The sequence below is a fragment of the Notechis scutatus genome, chromosome 3, assembly GCF_049901735.1.
Source record: "Notechis scutatus isolate UNSWTSFEM ecotype Mainland chromosome 3, rNotScu1.2, whole genome shotgun sequence".
In the NCBI taxonomy this organism is placed as follows: Eukaryota; Metazoa; Chordata; class Lepidosauria; order Squamata; family Elapidae; genus Notechis; species Notechis scutatus.
The window spans coordinates 184589193-184608906 of NC_142011.1; the positions used below are offsets into that span (position 1 = coordinate 184589193).

Below are 19714 nucleotides of genomic sequence, written 5' to 3' on the forward strand. Positions count from 1 at the left end.
CCTAGCACCTAAAAAGAAGGTTTATGAAAGACAAATATAATAACACACCAGGAAGTGAGAACACGTGAAAGCAGTGTTTTGACAATTTCAAGCTATGTGCGCAGAATTCCCTGGCCAGTATACTGGTTTAAAGTATCTTCATTTCTAGATTAGCTATTCTACAATTCCTTAGATTGTTTTTACTTACAATTTTAGCCCTGAACATCCATGCAAAGATTGCCTAAATTGCATGCTTAATATTTATGAAATACTTTGATTGCCAGCCTTGGGTTATATATCTGTCAGTGTGTGAGAAAGTTGAGGGCTGTTTGGAAACTGAAACAGTATTTACTGTGTGAGCAAGGAGACAGCAAGGAGCCTGGGAGTGGCTTAGCTCAACTGTTCTGTACTAAAGCTGCTTGGTGCTGTGAAACTAAAACTGAAACTCCTCTGCTTGTGTTTTGCATTTGGAACATTTGCATTTATCTTCAGGTGGGGAGGGGGAGTAGAACTTCTTAGCATCAGAGCATGATAATAATAATATAGGAAATATTAATGCTCTGATGGTCATTTCAAAAAATCCTTTCTTAGCGAGCACATAGAACCCAAGAGGAACATAGGTGCCAAATTTCAAGTTTGTAAGCTTTATGGTTCTGGAGATTTTGTGATGATGCGTGAGCAGTATTTCGCTTTTATATATATAGATTGCAATAATGGAGTCTGTGGGAAAGAAAAGTTTTAAGTTTTAAAAACCCGAGTTGCTTTTCATTGTTCTTTCAGCAATGCTCTGCCTATCTGTTGCTTTCTCTCTCTTTCTCATCCATGCACCACACCTGGGACCAATATCACCGCTGCCACTCCGCAGTGACACAACCTACCCTTGGTGCCTGCAAGTGACAAGAGACAATGTGCAAGTCTGCAGAGATTTTTCTGCCTCCCGTCTTCCTCTTCACCACCTGCGGTGTCTTTTTTTCTCTGTCCTGCTGGCAAGTGGCGTTGTATCAGCCCAGCTGATGCAGCTTTTGTCAAGCTGCATCAGGAGGTATTGTCAGCTTCCACTGCATTTCTTTTGGAACGTTTTTATTTTAGACCGATTGATTGGAAGTGCTGATTCCATCTGATGGCTTCATTGATACGTAGACTATCAAGAGGCCGGCTGGCTCAGAGGAAGGAAAAGTTAGCAACTGATTTCTAAATAGTGGAGTACAGTAAAGCCCGAACCTTGAATGTTTCCAGGGAAAAAGCCCCATCCCCTTTTGAATCTTTGTCATTTTCTTAGTAGGGCAGAGGTCTCCAAACTTGGCAACTTTAAGACTTGCGGACTTCAACTTCCAGAATTCTGTGAGTTTGGGGACCCCTGCTGCAGGGCTATCCCTTCTGAGAGCGAAGAAGATATTTTTAGGAGGCATAAATATTAGCAGAAGTAGAACTCTTTTAAGCCAAGGACACATTTGGGATTCTGTGAGCATACGAAGAATGCAACCAGTCTTCCATTTAGCTCAGACTCTTTATCAGCCCCCTTCCAGGTAGACCAGACTAGGAAACCAATGTCACGGTGGCTCATCTCACAGAAATATACATGCTTGTTTATAATTTTCATGAGTCTATACATTTTCATACAGGCACAATGCATTTTAATTGACAAAGCTCTTTACAAAATATGATAAATTGTGGATGGGTAGGCAGGGACACAGTGGCTCAGTGGCTAAGATGCTGAGCTTGTCGATCAGAAAGGTCGAGAGTTTGGCGGTTCGAATCCCTAGCACCGTGTAACGGAGTGAGCTCCCGTTACTTGTCCCAGCTTTTGCCAACCTAGCAGTTTGAAAGCATGTAAAAATGCAAGTAGACAATAGTTTTTGGACAAGTGCTGGCTCTTGGGCTTTGTAATGGAGATGAGCACTGCCCCCTAGAGCCGGATACGACTAGCACGTATGTGCAAAGGGAACCTTCACCTTTACCTTTAGACAGGTGAATATTGTTCACTGTCCCTATCTACTCTACAAAATGCCTTTAGTTCAGTATAACTGGATCTTGACATCTTCTGTCCACCTTATTTTTTATAGCTAAATCTCAGTCTTCCTGATTTAAAAATAATTCTACAGTTGATATTGAAAAGGGTTCTGCTTAGTCCTTCCAGGAAGTGCCATATATTATAGGAAATTAAAAGACACTGGATCTCTTTGTTGAGCAATGCACATTTTCTCCTAGGGGCAAATTTTGGCACTGACTTGTCAACATTACAGGAGACTCTTAGTGATGTTTGGGCCAAGAGCAATAAAACCTTAGCAGAAATAAACCTTAAAAACCAAACATTAAAATATTTAGTCTTTTAGGGAATGTGTGGTATTAATGTGGTTGGGCCATTCTGAAGCCAGAAGGTAATTATTGAAATAAACTTGAAAATATTAAGATTAAACAGGAAGAAAAATTCAAAGTAAACTGCAGCTTTATAGGCAGAAATCTTATGGATATTACTCAGTGTGAGAGAATATAGAACTGCAGCATTATGTGTGTTTTAATAATAATAACTAAACAAAAAATGAAAAATGGATTCATTGAGTGGTCTTTCCCAAATGAATTTTATTTCAGTCCCCATATTCTTCAGCTTTTTTGCTGTCTAGGAATTAAAAATCTTGAAGTCAACACATTGGCACATCTCCAGACTGAGTAGGTTATCAAAGAGAATACTAATATTAGACATTTAATTGAAAACATAAAGATGTTTGTGTTAGCTAAGTGAAGAAATGTTCATGAATCCCATTTCCATAACATTGGAAAGACTAATAGGGAGGTTTACACATGCTTCAGAAATTATTTGATGGAACTTCAGATCTTGTGTCAGCCCCAAAGAAGATATACTGCTATATCTGGTAAGTGGGTGCTGCTTTAATAAATAATTAGAAGAACATGTGAGGTCCAAAGCACTTTTCCTAAACATTTCCAAAGCACATCAAGTCCTAATATGTAGTAAACCCACAATGTATCACAGCTGTTGAATTTGTGGGAACTGTTGCTAGCACCTGCATTCAAGGCTCAGATATCACTTCCTATTTGTACCATATGTTTCACTGTATTTGATCCCTTCTGTTTGGAAAAACTTAGATATGCTTGAATTACCCTCAGTGTATTTTGCAGCCTCTTTTTCGTGTAACACTGACTACTTCAATCTCATTTGCTTTTAGAATGTCTTCTGTTCAAGACAGTTGATCTGCAATCTAAAATGAAATTACTCGGAAACTTTCCCATGCATTTGTAGTTAGTAGTCAACAGAGCCGTTTTATGGTTCATCTCATGCAGCCACTAAAACACAGCAACTTAGATTGATGTTACTTGAAGTCTTATTTCAATCTTCTTCCATCTTAAGAGCCATGGTGGTGCAGTGATTAGAATGCAGTATTGCAGTATTGCTGACTGATATTATATAACAGTGGTAGCTAATCTTTTTGGGCTCCTGTGCCAAAAATTGTGTGCGCGCTTGCACGCTCGTGCTCATGTGCCCCCAACAACCCAGAAGGCAATGCACACACACCCACATCCCCTACGCATGCACGTGCAATCCCCCACCCACCCACCCCTTTACCTGCACTGCGCCTCACAGGTGATTTTCGGCCGTTTTGAGGCCTTTTTCGGCCTCCCAAAGGCTTGAAGAAGGCTTCTGCAGGATTCTACAACCTTTGTAGGCCAAAATCTAGCCCCGTTTTGTCACTTCCTGTTTTTCCGAAAACCCCGGAAGTGACAAAACAGGGCTAGATTTCAGCTTACAAAGCTTGTAGAAGCCTGCAAAAGCCTTCCTCAAGCTTTTGGGAGGCTGAAAAAGGCCTCAAACTGGCCGAAAATCAGCTGTGAGGCATGCACATGCGCAGTGAGGTAGTTTGCCTGCAGCTCGCGTGCCGGCACAAATGGTTCTGCATGCCACCTGTGGCACTCATGCCATAGGTTCGCCATCAGAGTTATATAACGATATAGGTTGTCCTAAACTTATGACCAAAATTGAGCCCAACGTTTCTCTTGCTATGTGAGACAGTTAAGTGAGTTTTGCCCCATGTTTACAACTTTTCTTGCTGCAGTTGTTATGTGACTCACTGCAGTTGTTAAACTAATAACATGGATGTTAAGTGAACCTGGGTTCCCCATTGACTTTGCTGGTCAGAAGGTTGCAAAAGGGATTACATGATCCTGGGACATTGCAACCATCATAAATATGAGTCAGTTGTCAAGCATTTTAATTTTGATCACATGACCATGGGATGCTGCAGCAGTCTTGAGTGTGAAAAATGGTCATAAGTCATTTTTCCAGTGCCATTGTAACTGAACGGTTACTAAATGAACTGCTGTAAATTGAGGACTACCTGTATAACTACTTAAGAGCTGCGGTGGCGCAGTGATTAAAAGACAGTACTGCAGACTACTTCTGTTGTCTGCCGGCTGCCTGCAATTTGGCAGTTTGAATCTCCCCAGCTCAAGATTGACTCAACCTTCCATCCTTCCAAGGTGGGTAAAATGAAGACCCAAATTGTTGGGGGCAATGTGCTGACTCTGTAAAGTGCTTAGAGAGGGCTGTAAAAAGCACTGTGAAGTGGTATATAAGTCTAAGTGTTGTTGCTGTTGCTATTCTCAAGTTTAGTGCTAGCTTGCTATGTTGAGCTTCAGTGCTCGTAATCATCTAGTCATCATCTCCGTCCCAACCAGCAACAATAACTCTGAGATCAAAAGCTTCCAGCCATTTTGTTGACAAAATCCAAACTTCTGAGGATGTAGATTTTGAAAAATGAAGTATTAGTTGAGAAATGTCCTTCACCCTTCTCTTTTTTAACATTGGGAATCAGAAGGCTTGTTTTTACTATTTACCTGTTCCAGGAGCTTTGTTTTGGCTGAAGAGCATGGTATTAATGCTTTACATAAGTAAATAATGACATTTCTACAGCATTTTGAGCTGAGAAGTCTTAACACAGAAAAGGTCTGTATATTAATCTGATAATGTACATCAGGACACACTGGACACCAGGGGCCTCCTTATGCTTTCCTGATTCAGCAAGAATGTCTCTTAGGAAGGATTCCTAAAAGAATTATCCAATTTCTGAAAAAATGTTTTGTATAAATGTGTTGTCTGTATTCAGAAGACCAAATTAGCTCAATTACCAATAACCTCTCTGGTAGACACACAATTCAAACATTGAAGTTGATTTCAAATGTATTTTAGATTTGTAATAATTACTGAAGAGGTAAATAAACCTGAACATAGAAAATCAGAGTGGGACTTGGATACTGTCATTTGTTTCAGCAACTGCCATCTGCTGTATTGTACCATTTGTCATCCAAGCTGTTGTTCCACTGAATCACAGTTTTCCCAGGGCATTTAAATTTAACCAAGAGTTTACTGTTTAGCTGACACCTGTTGGAAAGTCTGGGAGGGAGAAATAAGTCTAAACCTAAAGCTAATTCTTTTTTCCAAATCTTTCTATTGACCATTTAGAATTAATAAATGCTGTTTATACTATAAGAGGAATTTTATGACTTAGATTGAGGATAAACATTGAAAATATCAAACTTAAAAAAAGTTGAGATGTCAATTTAGAAATAATAAATCCAAGGTAGGTATCTTTAGTTAATATTTCTTAAGCTCCTCAGAATATATACATTACTTTCCATTGCAAATATTTGATTACATTTTTATTCTGTTTCTTTTTTTAAGATCAATACAAATCTTCCAAGAAAAATGGAAAAATATTTGTTGGAAGATGTTATAGACCTATCCAATTCCCAGGTTTTAATTCATCCTCATCTGATTACTGAATATTTTAGGGATAGGTGATGCATGTCCTATCAAGTGAAAGTTATAAAGTATACAAGTACAGATGATATTTGGTCCATTTAGAATAGTAATAAATGATTCTTCATGGAAGTACACCTGTTTCTGTTGTTGCCATTTTTATGATTAATCTGTTTTGTTTTGCTTGGTTTCGCTCTTGTTTTGTTCGCATGGCAACAGTGGAAATCTGATGATACCGAAGTCATAAGGCTAATCATATCAACATGCCACTCAGTCCTTGAAATATCAGTTGCAATCCCCATAATCAGACATAACAAGCAAAGCTAAAGCCACTTTCTAATTAATACACTCAGTATGCTTTTTCTCCCGATAGCTTTTTCTCTCCAAATGTTTGTAGATCAAATATCTTGCCGGATCTTCAAAGGTTTCTCCAAATGAGAACCCTAAAGTAATGAAGGAGAGTTATATTGCTCTGCATTTTAACAGTGAGTCTGTAAGCTGCCAGCTTCTACAAAATCCCAATTCTTCGTTTCTATTGATTGCACTTGTTCCCAAGCAGTAACTTCTTGCTGCTTTATTAAAGAATAGAGTTTGTTAATTTGCTGAGCTTCCATTAACTCAGCACTGCTGTGTTCAGCACATGTGGTCTATCCATGCTGGGGAGTTCCGGCTCCACTAAAATATTTAAAGGAATTGGGCAGAAATGATAGAAATGCACTGTGTTAGCAGTGACACAGGGGATTGAAAATGGAAACTCATGCAGTAGCATTTTTTTTTTGGCCAAATGAAATATATATTTGGCTTTTTTTCTAAAGTACCAAATTGGGAAGCTAAGGTTCAGCATGGGTCTATCACAAGTTAGATAATTCCATGTTCAATTGTAATAGGAACAATATCAATTATTTAATTCTGAAACACTACTTTTGACAGAAGAAAATATTTGTAGCTCAGGGTTGAACTGTGGAGTCCAGGATGCTGTCTGAGCTTGGTGGTTTTCTTGCAGATGTTTCATTATCCAAACTAGGTAAACTCATCAGGAAATACTGGAAGCCATAATTACATTACCTAGTTTGGTATTAAAATGTCTGCAAGAAAACCACCATGTTCAGAGAATATCGAGGACCCCACTGTCATCATCTCTTACTGTGCAATGTTTTTCTATTTGGTGAAGATTCTAGAGACAAGGTATATATGCCAAATAGTTGTGAGAATTGTAATCCAGAATATTTAGAAGTCATCCTATGATTGTAGAGACTGGATCCAAAAGTCATTATTGCCAATTCTTTTATTAGAAGAAACAGAAAGGCACACACACAAAAAAGCAAGCTTTTGGTTTCTCCAGAAATCTTCATCAGGTTAAAAGTAACGGTGCCTTTGGGCTACTTATAGCATATAAAGACAAAGAAAGTGGATGTTTTTAACAAAAGCCATGGATCCTTTGTATCAGTAAACGATATCTGGACTGTAAAAATCTGGGCAACCACCAAAAGAAAAGTCTAACTCTTGTTGCCACCTATTGATTGTCCAACTTTCTGCTGAAACTATGATGAGATTGTTTTCCTAGAAGTAAGGCTCACAGATACATTGACATGGGAGAAAGCATAAATGAACATTTACATCTATATCAGTATTTCTCAATCTCAGCAATTTTAAGATGCTGGCTGGATCATTTTGGGAATAGAAGTCCACACATCTTAATTACTGAGGTTGAGGCCACTGGTCTGTCTAACTGCAAACATGTAGAATAATTTTGAATAAAAAGTCAAATTACAAACCTTGTAATTGGAGAAGTTTGGGCTCTGTAATTGCAGAGCTGCTCTTCAAATGTATAAAATACCTCTTCCTCTGGAGATAAAGTGTACGTAAGGGTTCCTATTTTCCAAGGGATTTAAAAAGCAATCTTAGCTATGTTTCTCCATGAAACGCAGTTCTAAAATATATACTGGAAGAACCAAAATAATTTGTCATTTTTGCAGTCATATAAATTTATTATCTTCAAATTGCATGATTCTGAGAAAATAAGATTATATATGTAGGCTTTTCACTTTCTGTTTTGTGTTTCTAGAGAGTTCTTCTTTTTGGCTGTTGTATATGAAATTTTAGTGAGTATAGAATGTGGAGAATTAATATTACGGTAACACAACCTAGAAAAAGGTTGTTTCATTTCCCTTTTCTGAATGAAGATATATTTAAGACGACAGAAATAAAGTTCCTACAGAAACAAATCCATGTTTTTCCCTTTGGATTTTTCTTCCCAAGTTTAAAGAGATATCCCGCTTGCATCTCGTTTGATGAAAGTGTACAAAATGATTTATTACTAATCTGATATCTGACACATTTCAAATATGAAAGTTCTATCCCAGGGCAAAAAAAAAAAGGGATGGAGGGGGAATCCAAAAATAACCTTCCAGTTTGATTTGTTGTGATTTGTTCTTTTCCAAATTACATCTAACTCAATAGGACCGATAGAACTTATTAAAAAGCAATATTTGGATTCAGAAAGCTGCTCACAAACTTTGTTCTGAGTTACTGGTGATTGCCATCTTGTTTCAAAGTTATTAGGAAGGTCATCATGATGGCAATCACATCTGAAGCCTTTTTGTATGTGTGTCGACAACACATACACGCAAGTTGGATTTAGATCTCATAGTCATGAGTACCATGACATTTTGACACCCACACCCACACCTAGGATACCATATACATATCATCATTTGACCTTGCATGTGAAGAATTTGTGTTATCCATTTCATGTGCACATGAAGTTCCTGCATTTAGTCTAGAATGCTGCCACCAGACTGTAATTTCTAATGTGACAGAGAAAAGTTATTAAACCAATGGAGTTAGATTAGCTGTATCAATTTAACATATTTAACTGACATTGAATACTGCTGACATCTTGGAATGGCTTGCTACACATTTATTTATTTAAATTATTTAAATTTATTGGCCGCCCAACTTCAAAGCACTCTGAGTGGCACCAGAATTTTTTTTTTAAAGCAGCTAAAGATATTAAAATGCCTTAATAACAAAATCCACAAAACAAAACAGAAGCCATTAAACAAATACCAAAGTTCAACCCCAGCCTTAGGATCAAAACCAGGTTTCAACCCAGGAGAGACGGTGCCATCCTTATTTTTAGGAAGATGTTGTTCCAGAGGGTGGGGCCTGTAACAGACAAGGCATACTTCCTAGGTGCCACAAGAAGGCAGCTTTTAACGGAGGGGACATGGAGCACACCCAACCTGCTGCAACATACTGGGCAGGCATAAGCGGTACAAGACAAGTGGGCTCTCAGGTAAATTCAGGTCCTATCAGGGGTGGGCTGCTGGGCTTTTGCAGGAGTTCAGGAGAGCCCCTAGCTAAGATTCTGTGCAGTTCGCAGAGCCCCCAAATCCCATTCCTGGCTGGCCCCGCTCACCCGCCCCTCCCCTCCCAGGAGTCACCATACGGGCCATTTTGGATGCAGGTAAGGGCAGGGCGTGTGCAGAGGCTCGGGGAGGGCAAAAAATGAGTGCCTTGGAAGTTTGGGAAGGCTGGAAATGGGCCCGTTTCTAGCTTCCAGAGAGCCTCCAGAGCCCAGAGAGGCCATTTTTGCCCTCCCGGAGGCTCAAGGAAAGCCTCCGGAGCCTGGGAGAGCAAAAACATCCCCCTGCCGTAGTGCAGGAGGCCGACTAGGCCACATCCACCATGGCCATGGCCACTCTGGGCAGAGAACTCTTTGTTAAAATTTTTGAAGCCCATCCCTGGGCCCTATGCAATACTGGGCTTTATAGGTAACAAGGATCACATTGAATTGTACTCAGAAGCCAACTGGCAGCCGATACAGTTCATATAGCAGTGGTGACATGTGAGCACACTGAGAGATACCCATTACTGCTTATGCAACTGAATGTTCCAGCCGTTGTAGCTGCTGGTCTTCAAGAGCACTCTCATGTAGAGTGCATTGCAATAATCCAATTGTCAGGTGACCAGGGCATGAGTGACTGTCTGAAGGGCCTCTTGATCAAAGAAAGAATGCAAATGTTCTGAAATATATGTATTAGCCAAATTATAACTTTTATACTACTGAGTATTTTAAATTGCTTTCATTTACCAAAGCAACATAATTATATAAAGTATTGGGAGTCTATTTCCCTCTGAGAAGAGAAACTAAATATCATTTGTTATGGTTAACTTCTTAGGAAAAGGTTTTCATATTCTGTTCATTTAGACCAACTTCACATATCACATATAACTCAGGGGCATACAGATGTCCTACCCCTCTAATTTTAATTTTAGTTAAGATACTCATCTATATTCTGGTATTTTGCTAATAGTTTTCTGCCAGCCTGTGATTTCCCCAAGTTAGAATGAATTTCAGTTTCCATCAAGTTATTCTATTTATTATTTCCATCTTTAAATAATACTTTAAAAATGTTTTTAATTAGGGCTGCCAGATCCAGACTGCAATAATTCAAATGAGCACTACAGGAAAACAGAGTTTTCTCCTTGCTGACAATTAGTGGTGGACCCAATTTATATATATATTTTTTTTTCAGGAAGGATTATACCGTAGTTCTGTATTTGCTGTCTCTTTCATTATAGAAATATATGCCTAAACCCAGTAAAGACCATCATGTTCTGCATAAAAGCAATCAGAAACAGTTTTGGATGGATTGGGTTGGGCAGTACTACTATGACATTTCCAAAATCAGGTTTTGGAAGTTGTAAACTCAATATATCTGGAGGTCAGTAGCTTGGGGAATCTGCATTACTCTATAGTAATATAGTGCAACTACTAGCTGTCTGGGGGCCAAAAGTTTCCTGTTTCTCTATCTGTCCTTGTTGGTTATACATCACAAAGATCAGAGCTTCTGTTGCTGGCTTCATTGTAGATTTATTTCTACTGCTAATTGAGCCTATTCTGAAAGGCATTCAGAAATTAACTCTAGGTGGGCAGTTTGTATGATAATAGTAATGCTTTGTTTAAGAAACCTGATGACCCTGTAATGATAAAAACTGTTCCCAAGAATAATGATTAATTTTGATTAGTAGCATCAGTTAAAGCACCTATTTGCTCACATTTGCTACCAAAGGATCAATCTACTCAACTTTAAATGCATTTAGATTTAATCAGTGCACAGTAAATACTCTTTCAACAAACTCAAATATTAATTAACAAACTGTAAGGTTATGTTGACATAACACACCTAATTTGGGTACCAAATTAATCCATTAGCTGGCTTTACAAAATATATTGAATAACAAATTAACACACAGTTAGATTTGCGCAACAAACTATACCACAAGAAGTAAACCATTGTGGTTCGCCAGCAGCCTGTGCAGATGGCAGCGGAATTGGACAGTGGGGAAGAACGGGGACCAGTCCGGGAGACTGGGGAGGACTCAGACGAAGGTCCTGTGTCCAATGCAGAGATGGGGACAGGACCATTTGGGAGTTGTATACTGACTCCGGAGCCCCCAGAGTCTGGCAGCAGCAAGGCAGAGGAACAAGGGGAACCTGTTCCCAGTGCACATGTGCACAGAGCTGCTAGAAGGCAAGAGCAGCTAAGACAAAAAGGGGTGACTCAGGAGTAAGGCTTGGAGGTGATTGCCCCTCCTCTAAGGTATATAGGAGGTACAAAGGTAGAGAAACCTTTGCAGGAAGCAAAGTCGTTCACTCTGTTCAGATTAAACCTTGAAGCTCTGTGTGGACTTTGTACTTCAGTTGGTTTTTTACATTTAATTTGGCACTTTAGTTGTTGGCAGCAATTCAAAGGAAAGAAAGGTGGGTGCTTATCTTGAGAAATTGTTTGGACTAAGCGTGTGCTTAATTACGGTCTCAAGAAGCCTTGGTCACAACACCAAGATCGTCATGAATAAAGTGTCACATTGGTCTAAAAAGCTCAGATGATCTTCCTTCAAAATGTGAACCCAAAGGTAACATGCTTACGGTTTGTTTTTTTAACAGCCCACATACTGGAATGCAAGCATATGACTCAGCTGTGCCTCAGATTCCTACCGCCTGTATTTCCATTGAAGATGCAGAATTGATGGCGCGATTGTTCTCCCGGGGTACTAAGATAGTTGTAACTCTGAAAATGGGAGCCAAAACATATCCTGATGCTGATTCCTTTAACACAGTTGCTGAAATAACAGGCAGTAAATACCCTGAGCAGGTGAGTGACATTTTGTATATTTCATGCTTAGGGTACAAACTGAAAATTCTCTTAACTTAAAATTTCAAGATTTCAAAATCATTGGAATACACTGAGGTCTGATGTTAAAAATTAGAATCACAAAATTGCTTTGCTGTGGACAGTTAATTCCACAGAGTGAACCTTTTCCCTTGGTGTCTTCATCCTCAGATCTAGAAGTCATTGGATCTCTAGACTAGACTAGATCACGAGAAGAGAAGAAAACGAAAACAAGAGCAACATCTAGTTTTGGTCGCCACAAGATAAAAAGGATGTTTACATTCTAGAAAGTACAGAGAAGTGCAACAAAGTTGATTAGGAGACTGGAGGCTAAAACATATAAAGAATGGTTGCATGAAGTGGGTATGTCTAATTTAATGAAAAGAAGGACTAGGAGTGATATGATAGTGGTGTTCCAATATTAGAGGAGCTGCCACAAAGAAGAGGGGTCAACTTATTCTCCAAAGCATCAGGAATGCAGGACAAGAAGCAATGGGTGGAAACTAATCAAGGAGAGAATCAACTTAGAACTAAGGAGAAATTTCCTGACAGTTAGAACAATTAATCAGTGGAACAATTTGCCTCCAGAAGCTGTGGATGTTCCAACAGTGGACATTTTAAAGAAGAGATTGGTCAACTATTTGTCTGAAATGGGTTTTCTGCCTGAGCAAGGGGTTGGACTAGAAGACCTTCAAGTTCCCTTCCAACTTTATTATTCTGTTCTGTTATTTTCCAATATAACACCCTACACGTTAGTAGAATGTAACAATTGGAACTTGTCATCAATTTCAGTTGGGTTCCAGCTGTATGTTAAATATGCATATGTACCAACAAAACTTCAGAAATGATTTTTGTGATTTAGTTTAAAATATAGGACATGTCACATATTCTCAGTCTTCCAGAAAAATTTCATGCATTTTTGTTTCATTACAGAAACTGGGGAGATTAACTACTATTGCTTTAGAAACTTTTTAAAATTAACCCAGTTTTCAGCCATTTGAATTTTGCAACAATAGCTAAGCCTATTAGACGACTCCCATCTTCTTCTAATTTTATCTTTAATTTTACCTACCTAGCACTAACTTTGTTACTTTTTAACCTGAATATTGAGCTTCAGAGAATCTTGTTAAATCCGGGAAGGTGTAGATTTTCCAATGTCTTTAATAACTAATAAAGCCGCATGATATTGCATGATACTAAACAGTAAGTATTCTCTCAAGAGCTATCTGGTTTTTCACATTGCTGTTCTACAACATAGCAGTGACAACATTTGCCTGATTTTATCTAATCTTGGAAGCTAAGCAGAGCTGGGTCTGGCTAGTTGTTGGAGGTGACCCATCCTGAGAATCTAGGAGTTGTAGGTTACAAGTCAATAAATATCATAGAAACAGACAGTGGGAAAGCCCTTCTGTATTATTGCCAAGATTTGTCTGTGAAGTCATTAGAAGAGCTGGACTTTAAGAAGACCATTAACTTAGTGAACACAGTTTAAAAAGTATTAATTGATATGCCAGTTTCTTTGGATTTATCTTCAAAGATTTAGATTAGCAATTATTTTATTCATGAATTTCTAGTTAGGTTTCTTGGCTCTGAAAGAGAACTGTTTTGTATTTGTAATCATTTAGTACATTAAAGACTGCATGTTGAATATCTGGCATGGGTGGGCTGGTTCAGTTCTAAGATATAGATCAGCAGGGCTGTAAAACTCCTTCCAGAATGAGAAAAGCATTTGGCTTTTAAATGGTGTGTCACTCCAGAAAATAAGCAAGGCCATGCCAACAAGTTGGATGGACCAGAAACAAATTCAGTTTGACTTAATTAAATGGAGCTAATAATATACTGCATTTAATAATTTTCTTCTTCTGTTGCATTAAAAATTCTAATGCAGGTACTGAGGTGCCAAATACATATTTTGAGGGTTGCATGTGGCCCTGGAAATTGGATTTAGGGCAATTATAATATGTCTTTCATCCTGAAATCTCCTAATGTAGTTTTTAGGTCAATAAGGAGAAGCAATCTTTGTCTTTAGGTTTTGAATCTAACAATACATAGTATAAAAAATATGGAAATCTAGTACAAAAATATATAGTTATTAAATGTCTTTAATAACTAAAAAAGCCATATGATACTGCATGATACTAAACAGTAAGTATTCTTTCAAGAGCCATCTGGTTCTTCACATTGCTGTTCTACAGCATAGCAGTGGCAACATGTGCCTGATCTTATCTAATCTTGGAAGCTAAGCAGAGCTGAGTCTGGCTAGTTCTTGGAGAAGACCCATCTTGAGAATCTAGGAGTTGTAGGTTACAAATCAACATTATAAGGAAAGGAAAATAACAATAGATTCCAAAAAGGATTTTAACCTTTCCTTCAAGCAAACTAAAAGAGTGAGTGGCCAATTTCAGGAGAAATTAAACCTGGTTGAATTAGCTTCATAAGAAGGTTGATAGTGGCATTCTCTCTTTCATTCCCTCAACCATAGGATATACTAATTAACCATAATCATCACTGGTGAGAAGCAAAATCTGATGCAGAAAGAGTGACACTATTCAGTGCCTTCACACAATCTACTAAACTATGCTTTGCATAAACATTGAATAAACCAACATTAGCAGGGATTGGGAGCAGCAGAAAGATTTCAATTTGGAAAGATGGTGCAACTGCAGAATTAAAATCTTGGATTCCCAATATCTGTTTTCATTTTGTTTCTCAAGTGGCACTGGATTAATATAATGCAAATGATGAAAATTATTCTTGCAATAATGATTTCCTATATGTTGCATGATGTTTTTATGATTTCAACTTTTCTTTTTCTCTCTCTTTCTGTCCTTATGTTTTTTCCCTTCCTTTATAATTTTTCATTATTAAAAGAATTGTAAAACATTTATAAATACCACAGTCAATTGAATGTTAATAAAGGCAGCTTTAGTTAGAACAGCTTATATCCTGCAACAATATCTTTAACACTATAAAACAACTACCTCTCCCAGATCCTTGGGAAGGACTTGATAAGTGGATAAAAATGCCAAACCATCTGCCTGACTTGGTGGCCATAATTTATTAAATGCATATGCCGCTCGACTCCCAGCAACTTGGCGTGGGTTATTGTCAAAAACATTTAAAAGCACCATACAAGAAAAACAAAACAAAGAAACAAAAATGGCCGAGTAAACAAAACTGGGAATAAGAGTAAGGAAGAAAAGGGGTATCAATTGTCTTCCTCAAAGGCTTGAGTAAAAGACCCACATTTTTAAGACTCTTCCCCCTGAAATCTCAGTAGGGTGGAAAGCGTCATTTGAATCCTGAGGGGAGCCTACAGTTAGTGGAGATAAAGCCATAAATCATAGTTTAGAAGCCACAGCAAATGACTTCACATTACATTAAACCAAAATCAAACAGACCGTGGTATCGCTTAGTGTAAATCAAGCTTGTCTCTTTTGTTTTTTTTACTACCCTGTTTTTCAATGTGTTTTACAAACTATTTTTGGATGCAAGGATTAGATTTCCAGCAGTCCAGGGTCATTAGCCTTCTCTTTCCCCATCATCTGAAGCAGTGGTGGGATTCAAATTTTTTTTTACTACCGGTTCTGTGGGTGTGGCTTGGTGGGCGTGGCAGGGGAAGGATACTGTAAAATCTCCAGTCAGAGGTGGTATTTGCCGGTTCTCCGAACTACTCAAAATTTCCGCTATCAGTTCTCCAGAACTGGTCAGAACCAGCTGAATACCATCTCTCATCTGAAGGCAAAGCAGGATAGTAGCCTGAGGTGGAGGATTCCATGGTTAGAAAATGGGGAAATATCCAATATTTTGTATTGCCAAAAATCCATAATTAGAGTTACCTCCTCCTCCAACAAGAGTTTCAGGATCTAGATTTATTTAGGGGAAGGGCACGTAATATTTTGGATCTTTTAAAGCTTGATTTCATAAACAGAGTCCAAGTTGTATTGAAAAAAGTACACCTATCGTAAAAGTGGTGGAATGTGTAGCAGTACAAGAAGATTTGTGTCTTGTTCTCACAGAAATCCAGACTGTCTAGACTTCTGCTTCTCGTAAAGAGGACAGATCTCGTTCAGACTATTTGCTAGCATTCCTGTTTCAGGAAGGAACAGATCAAAACACTGAAACTATTTAGAGCGTGGCTTTCAAGTTCAATACTGTGATTTAAAATCTCCTTCAAATGTAAGTTCCGTGTATATTTTCACTCCCTTATTTGTTTTTTAAATGAGACGTTTTTAGCAGTATTTCAGCCGCTTCTGAGATGACATCATCCCCATTTAAAACTTATGTAGCCAAAAGGCACCACTCCATGTAATGAACTCAGGAGAAAAACCTCATCCCATTTCTTTACCCTTTTTCTGTTGCCATGTATATGATTTAGGTTGTTGAAAGGCTGTTGCTGTAAATGTTAAAAATGGCAAGAATGTATACATGGTAGCTTTGGGGTTTTCTAAAAACCAAGCCAAGGTTTAGTCATGAGTTCCCAAAATCTTCTTTCCCTGGGATTGCTGGACTCAGTTAGGAAGCCCTGAGTCACATCTGCAGCCTCATTTATACTAAATCAGCAATGGCCTTTGAACTTTCCCCAAAATATATGGGGGGTGGGGGGAGGGAGAGGGAGAGAGAGAGAGAGAGATTTGTAGGCTACCATTTTTTCCTCTTCTTATGACCTGTATAGTCCCTTGATTAGGGGTAGAATCGGGGCAACTGGGTGGAGCTGAGTACTTATTGGCCGGATGCCCTTCCTGATGTCTATATGGAGTTCACAGCAGATATTTTTTCTTTGCACCCTAAGAGAGAAACATCTGCTACTAGCGTGTCTTCACCACTAGGTGAAGTTATAAGCTTCCAGCACAGTGACACATACCAATTTGCTATGAAATTTGCCATTCTCATAACATGATATAATTTCATCAGTAAAACTGATATGCTTTAAATTTTATCTGACCATAATTCACAGCTTTATATATGAAGACCCTGTGTGGTTATTTATGTCAACTTTAAAACAGGGAGATTTTATCAAAATATTTGCCATTGTGAAAATCAACATGAATAGCTAATATGCATGATTTTTAACCCCCTTTTAGTATATAAATGCTCACAGGTGACAGGGTATGCTTTTCAAATTTTTTCTAATTAAAAAGGGACATGTATAACATTCCCATTTAAGAAATTGGGCATAAGATTACTAAATTCTCAAAAGATTCCAGATGATTATTTTAATATTTTGGAAGAAAGCTTGCAAGTGAGAGATTGTGAGAGACTGCAAAAGGAATGGAAGGGACTGTAGACATCAGTACTCAAGAAACAGAAAGTGTATCCATGGATAATTTATTTCATAAATGCATCTCAGCCCAGGTGGCAGAAATATGGGAAGAAACATTTCAAAGTGTTCAAATTAAACTGCATTTTCAAACTTGGCAACTTTAAGGTGGGTAGACTTCAACTCCTAGAATTTATCTTAAAGTCATCAAGTTTGAAAAACACTGAAATAGACCTTACCTTAATAAGTGGTGAAATCTTCTTACATTTTTCAAAGCTCTGTATTTATTCCCATACTTCCAATAGAGATACATCATTTTTGCTTCACATTTTTACTTCAAAGTGCTTTCTGTTGTACAAATGGAGGGGCTGCTAATGATGCTTTTAAGTACTACAGGGCCAATCTTCAATTCATACAGACATACATTCCAATGAATGCAACCAACATCCTGGGCTTTAAGCTAACTTCAGTTAGAACAACTACCACTAGCTAACTAGAATTAGACTAAACTCCAGCTCCAAGAATCAAACATAGCAAAACATTTGCTGTATAGCAGAGATGTCAAGCTCTTGGCCCATGGGCCGGATGCGTCATGCACTGGCCACGCCCTCCCCCAGTTTAGCAAAGGGGAAAAAATTCACGATACATCACATGATGATATGATGATGTGACTTTGACACCCCTGCTCTATAGTCTAAAGACATACACATTCACTCTTCAATTATTATAATTGAAGATTATTCATTAGTTATAATCTCATCTAAGGCTATATGTCTGTAGGTCTACTTGGATATTTTATTTATTTTTATTTTAGTATTAATAGTATTATTTGCTAACATACCAGCCAGGGAATACTTAATATTAATAATATTAAGTTTTGTAAAACTAACAGTGTAAAACCAAGATAATGGGCTCAGTTGTTGAAAACAAATTGATAAAGGATAATTTGTGACATACAAAACCCTACATTTTTCAGGTGGGCTGGCATTCATGTTGCTACTGATAAATTTTCTGAATCATTCTTCCATGGCAGAGAATGGGCAGGATGACACAGAAGAGATACTCTCCGAGGCACTGCAGAACCCAGCCATTTAAGGCCTTATAGGACTTGAATCATGTCTGGGAAAACAATTGAGAATCAATTCAACTATCTGCAGTAACTGTCTATGAAGATTTTCAGTCATCCAGGTCATGGTTGTCTCAAAGGTGCTTTTTCAAAAGGCAGCTGGACTTTCTTTGTTTTGCTTGAAGACATTTTGCTTCTCATCCAAGAAGCTTCTTCAGCATTTGCAGTAGCACGCAATAACCATGAGCAGAAGAGAACAAATAAACTAACATATTTGGTATTGCATTTTGGACCATCTAGAAACTCTTCAAAGATTATGTACGTAGACTATGTATTAAATAAACACACAGGAATATATTGACAGCTTGAGTTCAAAATATTTGAAATTGGAGAAGTGTGGAACAAATAAACCTTTGTATGTGTATCCTATGATTTTGAGAGTTTATACCTTCATGCCAAACATAATCAAGTCATTTATGGAGGATGCCTGCTATTTTATAACTACTTCCAGAATAGTCAATCAGAACAAAGACAGAGAATCTGTAGCATTTCAGATATTGCTCAGCTGCAGTTCCAGAATCCCCAACTAAAATGGCCAGAGATGTGGGACAAAGCAAGATTTGGGCAGACACAGATTTCCCAAATTAGTTTGCCAAATTCTGTAAACTTTTTGAAATATAATCCCTGTCAGTAGGGAGGCAGGAAACTTCCCAGCTGGTTCCATATACAGCTTTAAAAAAAATAGTGATAAATATATTTCCTTCCCAGTCATATTGTTGCTTGAATACATTTTAATCTTAAGAAATTTAGGAAATGATGTGAACTATAAAGTTGCTAAGATGTGGTATTCCAAGTTCTTTTCTAAGGCAGTTAGGATTTAACCGGCAATTTTGGGCACAGAAGGTGGAAGCAGATTTCTTTTGCTTTTCTTTTTGGACTGGACTAATCCATTCTTGGAATCTGTTTTTGCCTTTCCAAATTGTATTCAGGCAGGGGTGGGATCCGACCGGTGTAACTACCGGTTTGGTGATTTATGTTTCTCTGCACATGTGTGTGTAAAACATCATCAGCTTGCTGCCTGAACAGCTGAGCAGCACTGCCCACAGGTGCATAGCGCAGCTGTGCCGGGCAAAGCAGCTGAGTTTGAAAAAGCAGGAAATAAAGGTCAGGTAAGAGCCCGGGCGGGCAGGTGGGCCAAAACAGCAGCAGACACAGAAACGGTTATGTGTCTGCTGCTCTTCAGAGCTATAATCCCACCTCTGTATTCAGGCATATAGAATGGGAACAAAACAACAATGAACACTGAACAGTGTGTGTGTGAGAGAGAGAGAAAGAGAGAGAATATAGAAAGAGAAGAAACAGTGTGTGTGTGTGTGTGTGTGTGTGTGTTTGCTTTTCCCCAATATATAGGGAAAATTTATGCATACAATGGAGCGAGTAGGAAGGATGATGTGGTTGAT

The 19714-nt window shown here is 38.2% G+C and overlaps 1 protein-coding gene across 6 annotated transcripts in view; it reads left to right on the forward strand.

Annotated features, from left to right (window-relative positions):
* Nucleotides 1-19714, forward strand: part of CPQ (carboxypeptidase Q) — a 162086-nt gene that overhangs the window by 34775 nt on the left and 107597 nt on the right. For all 6 annotated transcript variants that reach the window (XR_015748984.1, XR_015748983.1, XR_015748985.1 and 3 more), the window contains exon 4: nucleotides 11703-11910. Coding sequence is in view for 3 of the 6 variants with exons in the window: in XM_087962030.1 (XP_087818156.1) it covers nucleotides 11703-11910 (208 nt within the window). In the remaining 3 variants the exon portion in view is untranslated. The remainder of the gene's footprint in view (nucleotides 1-11702; nucleotides 11911-19714) is intronic.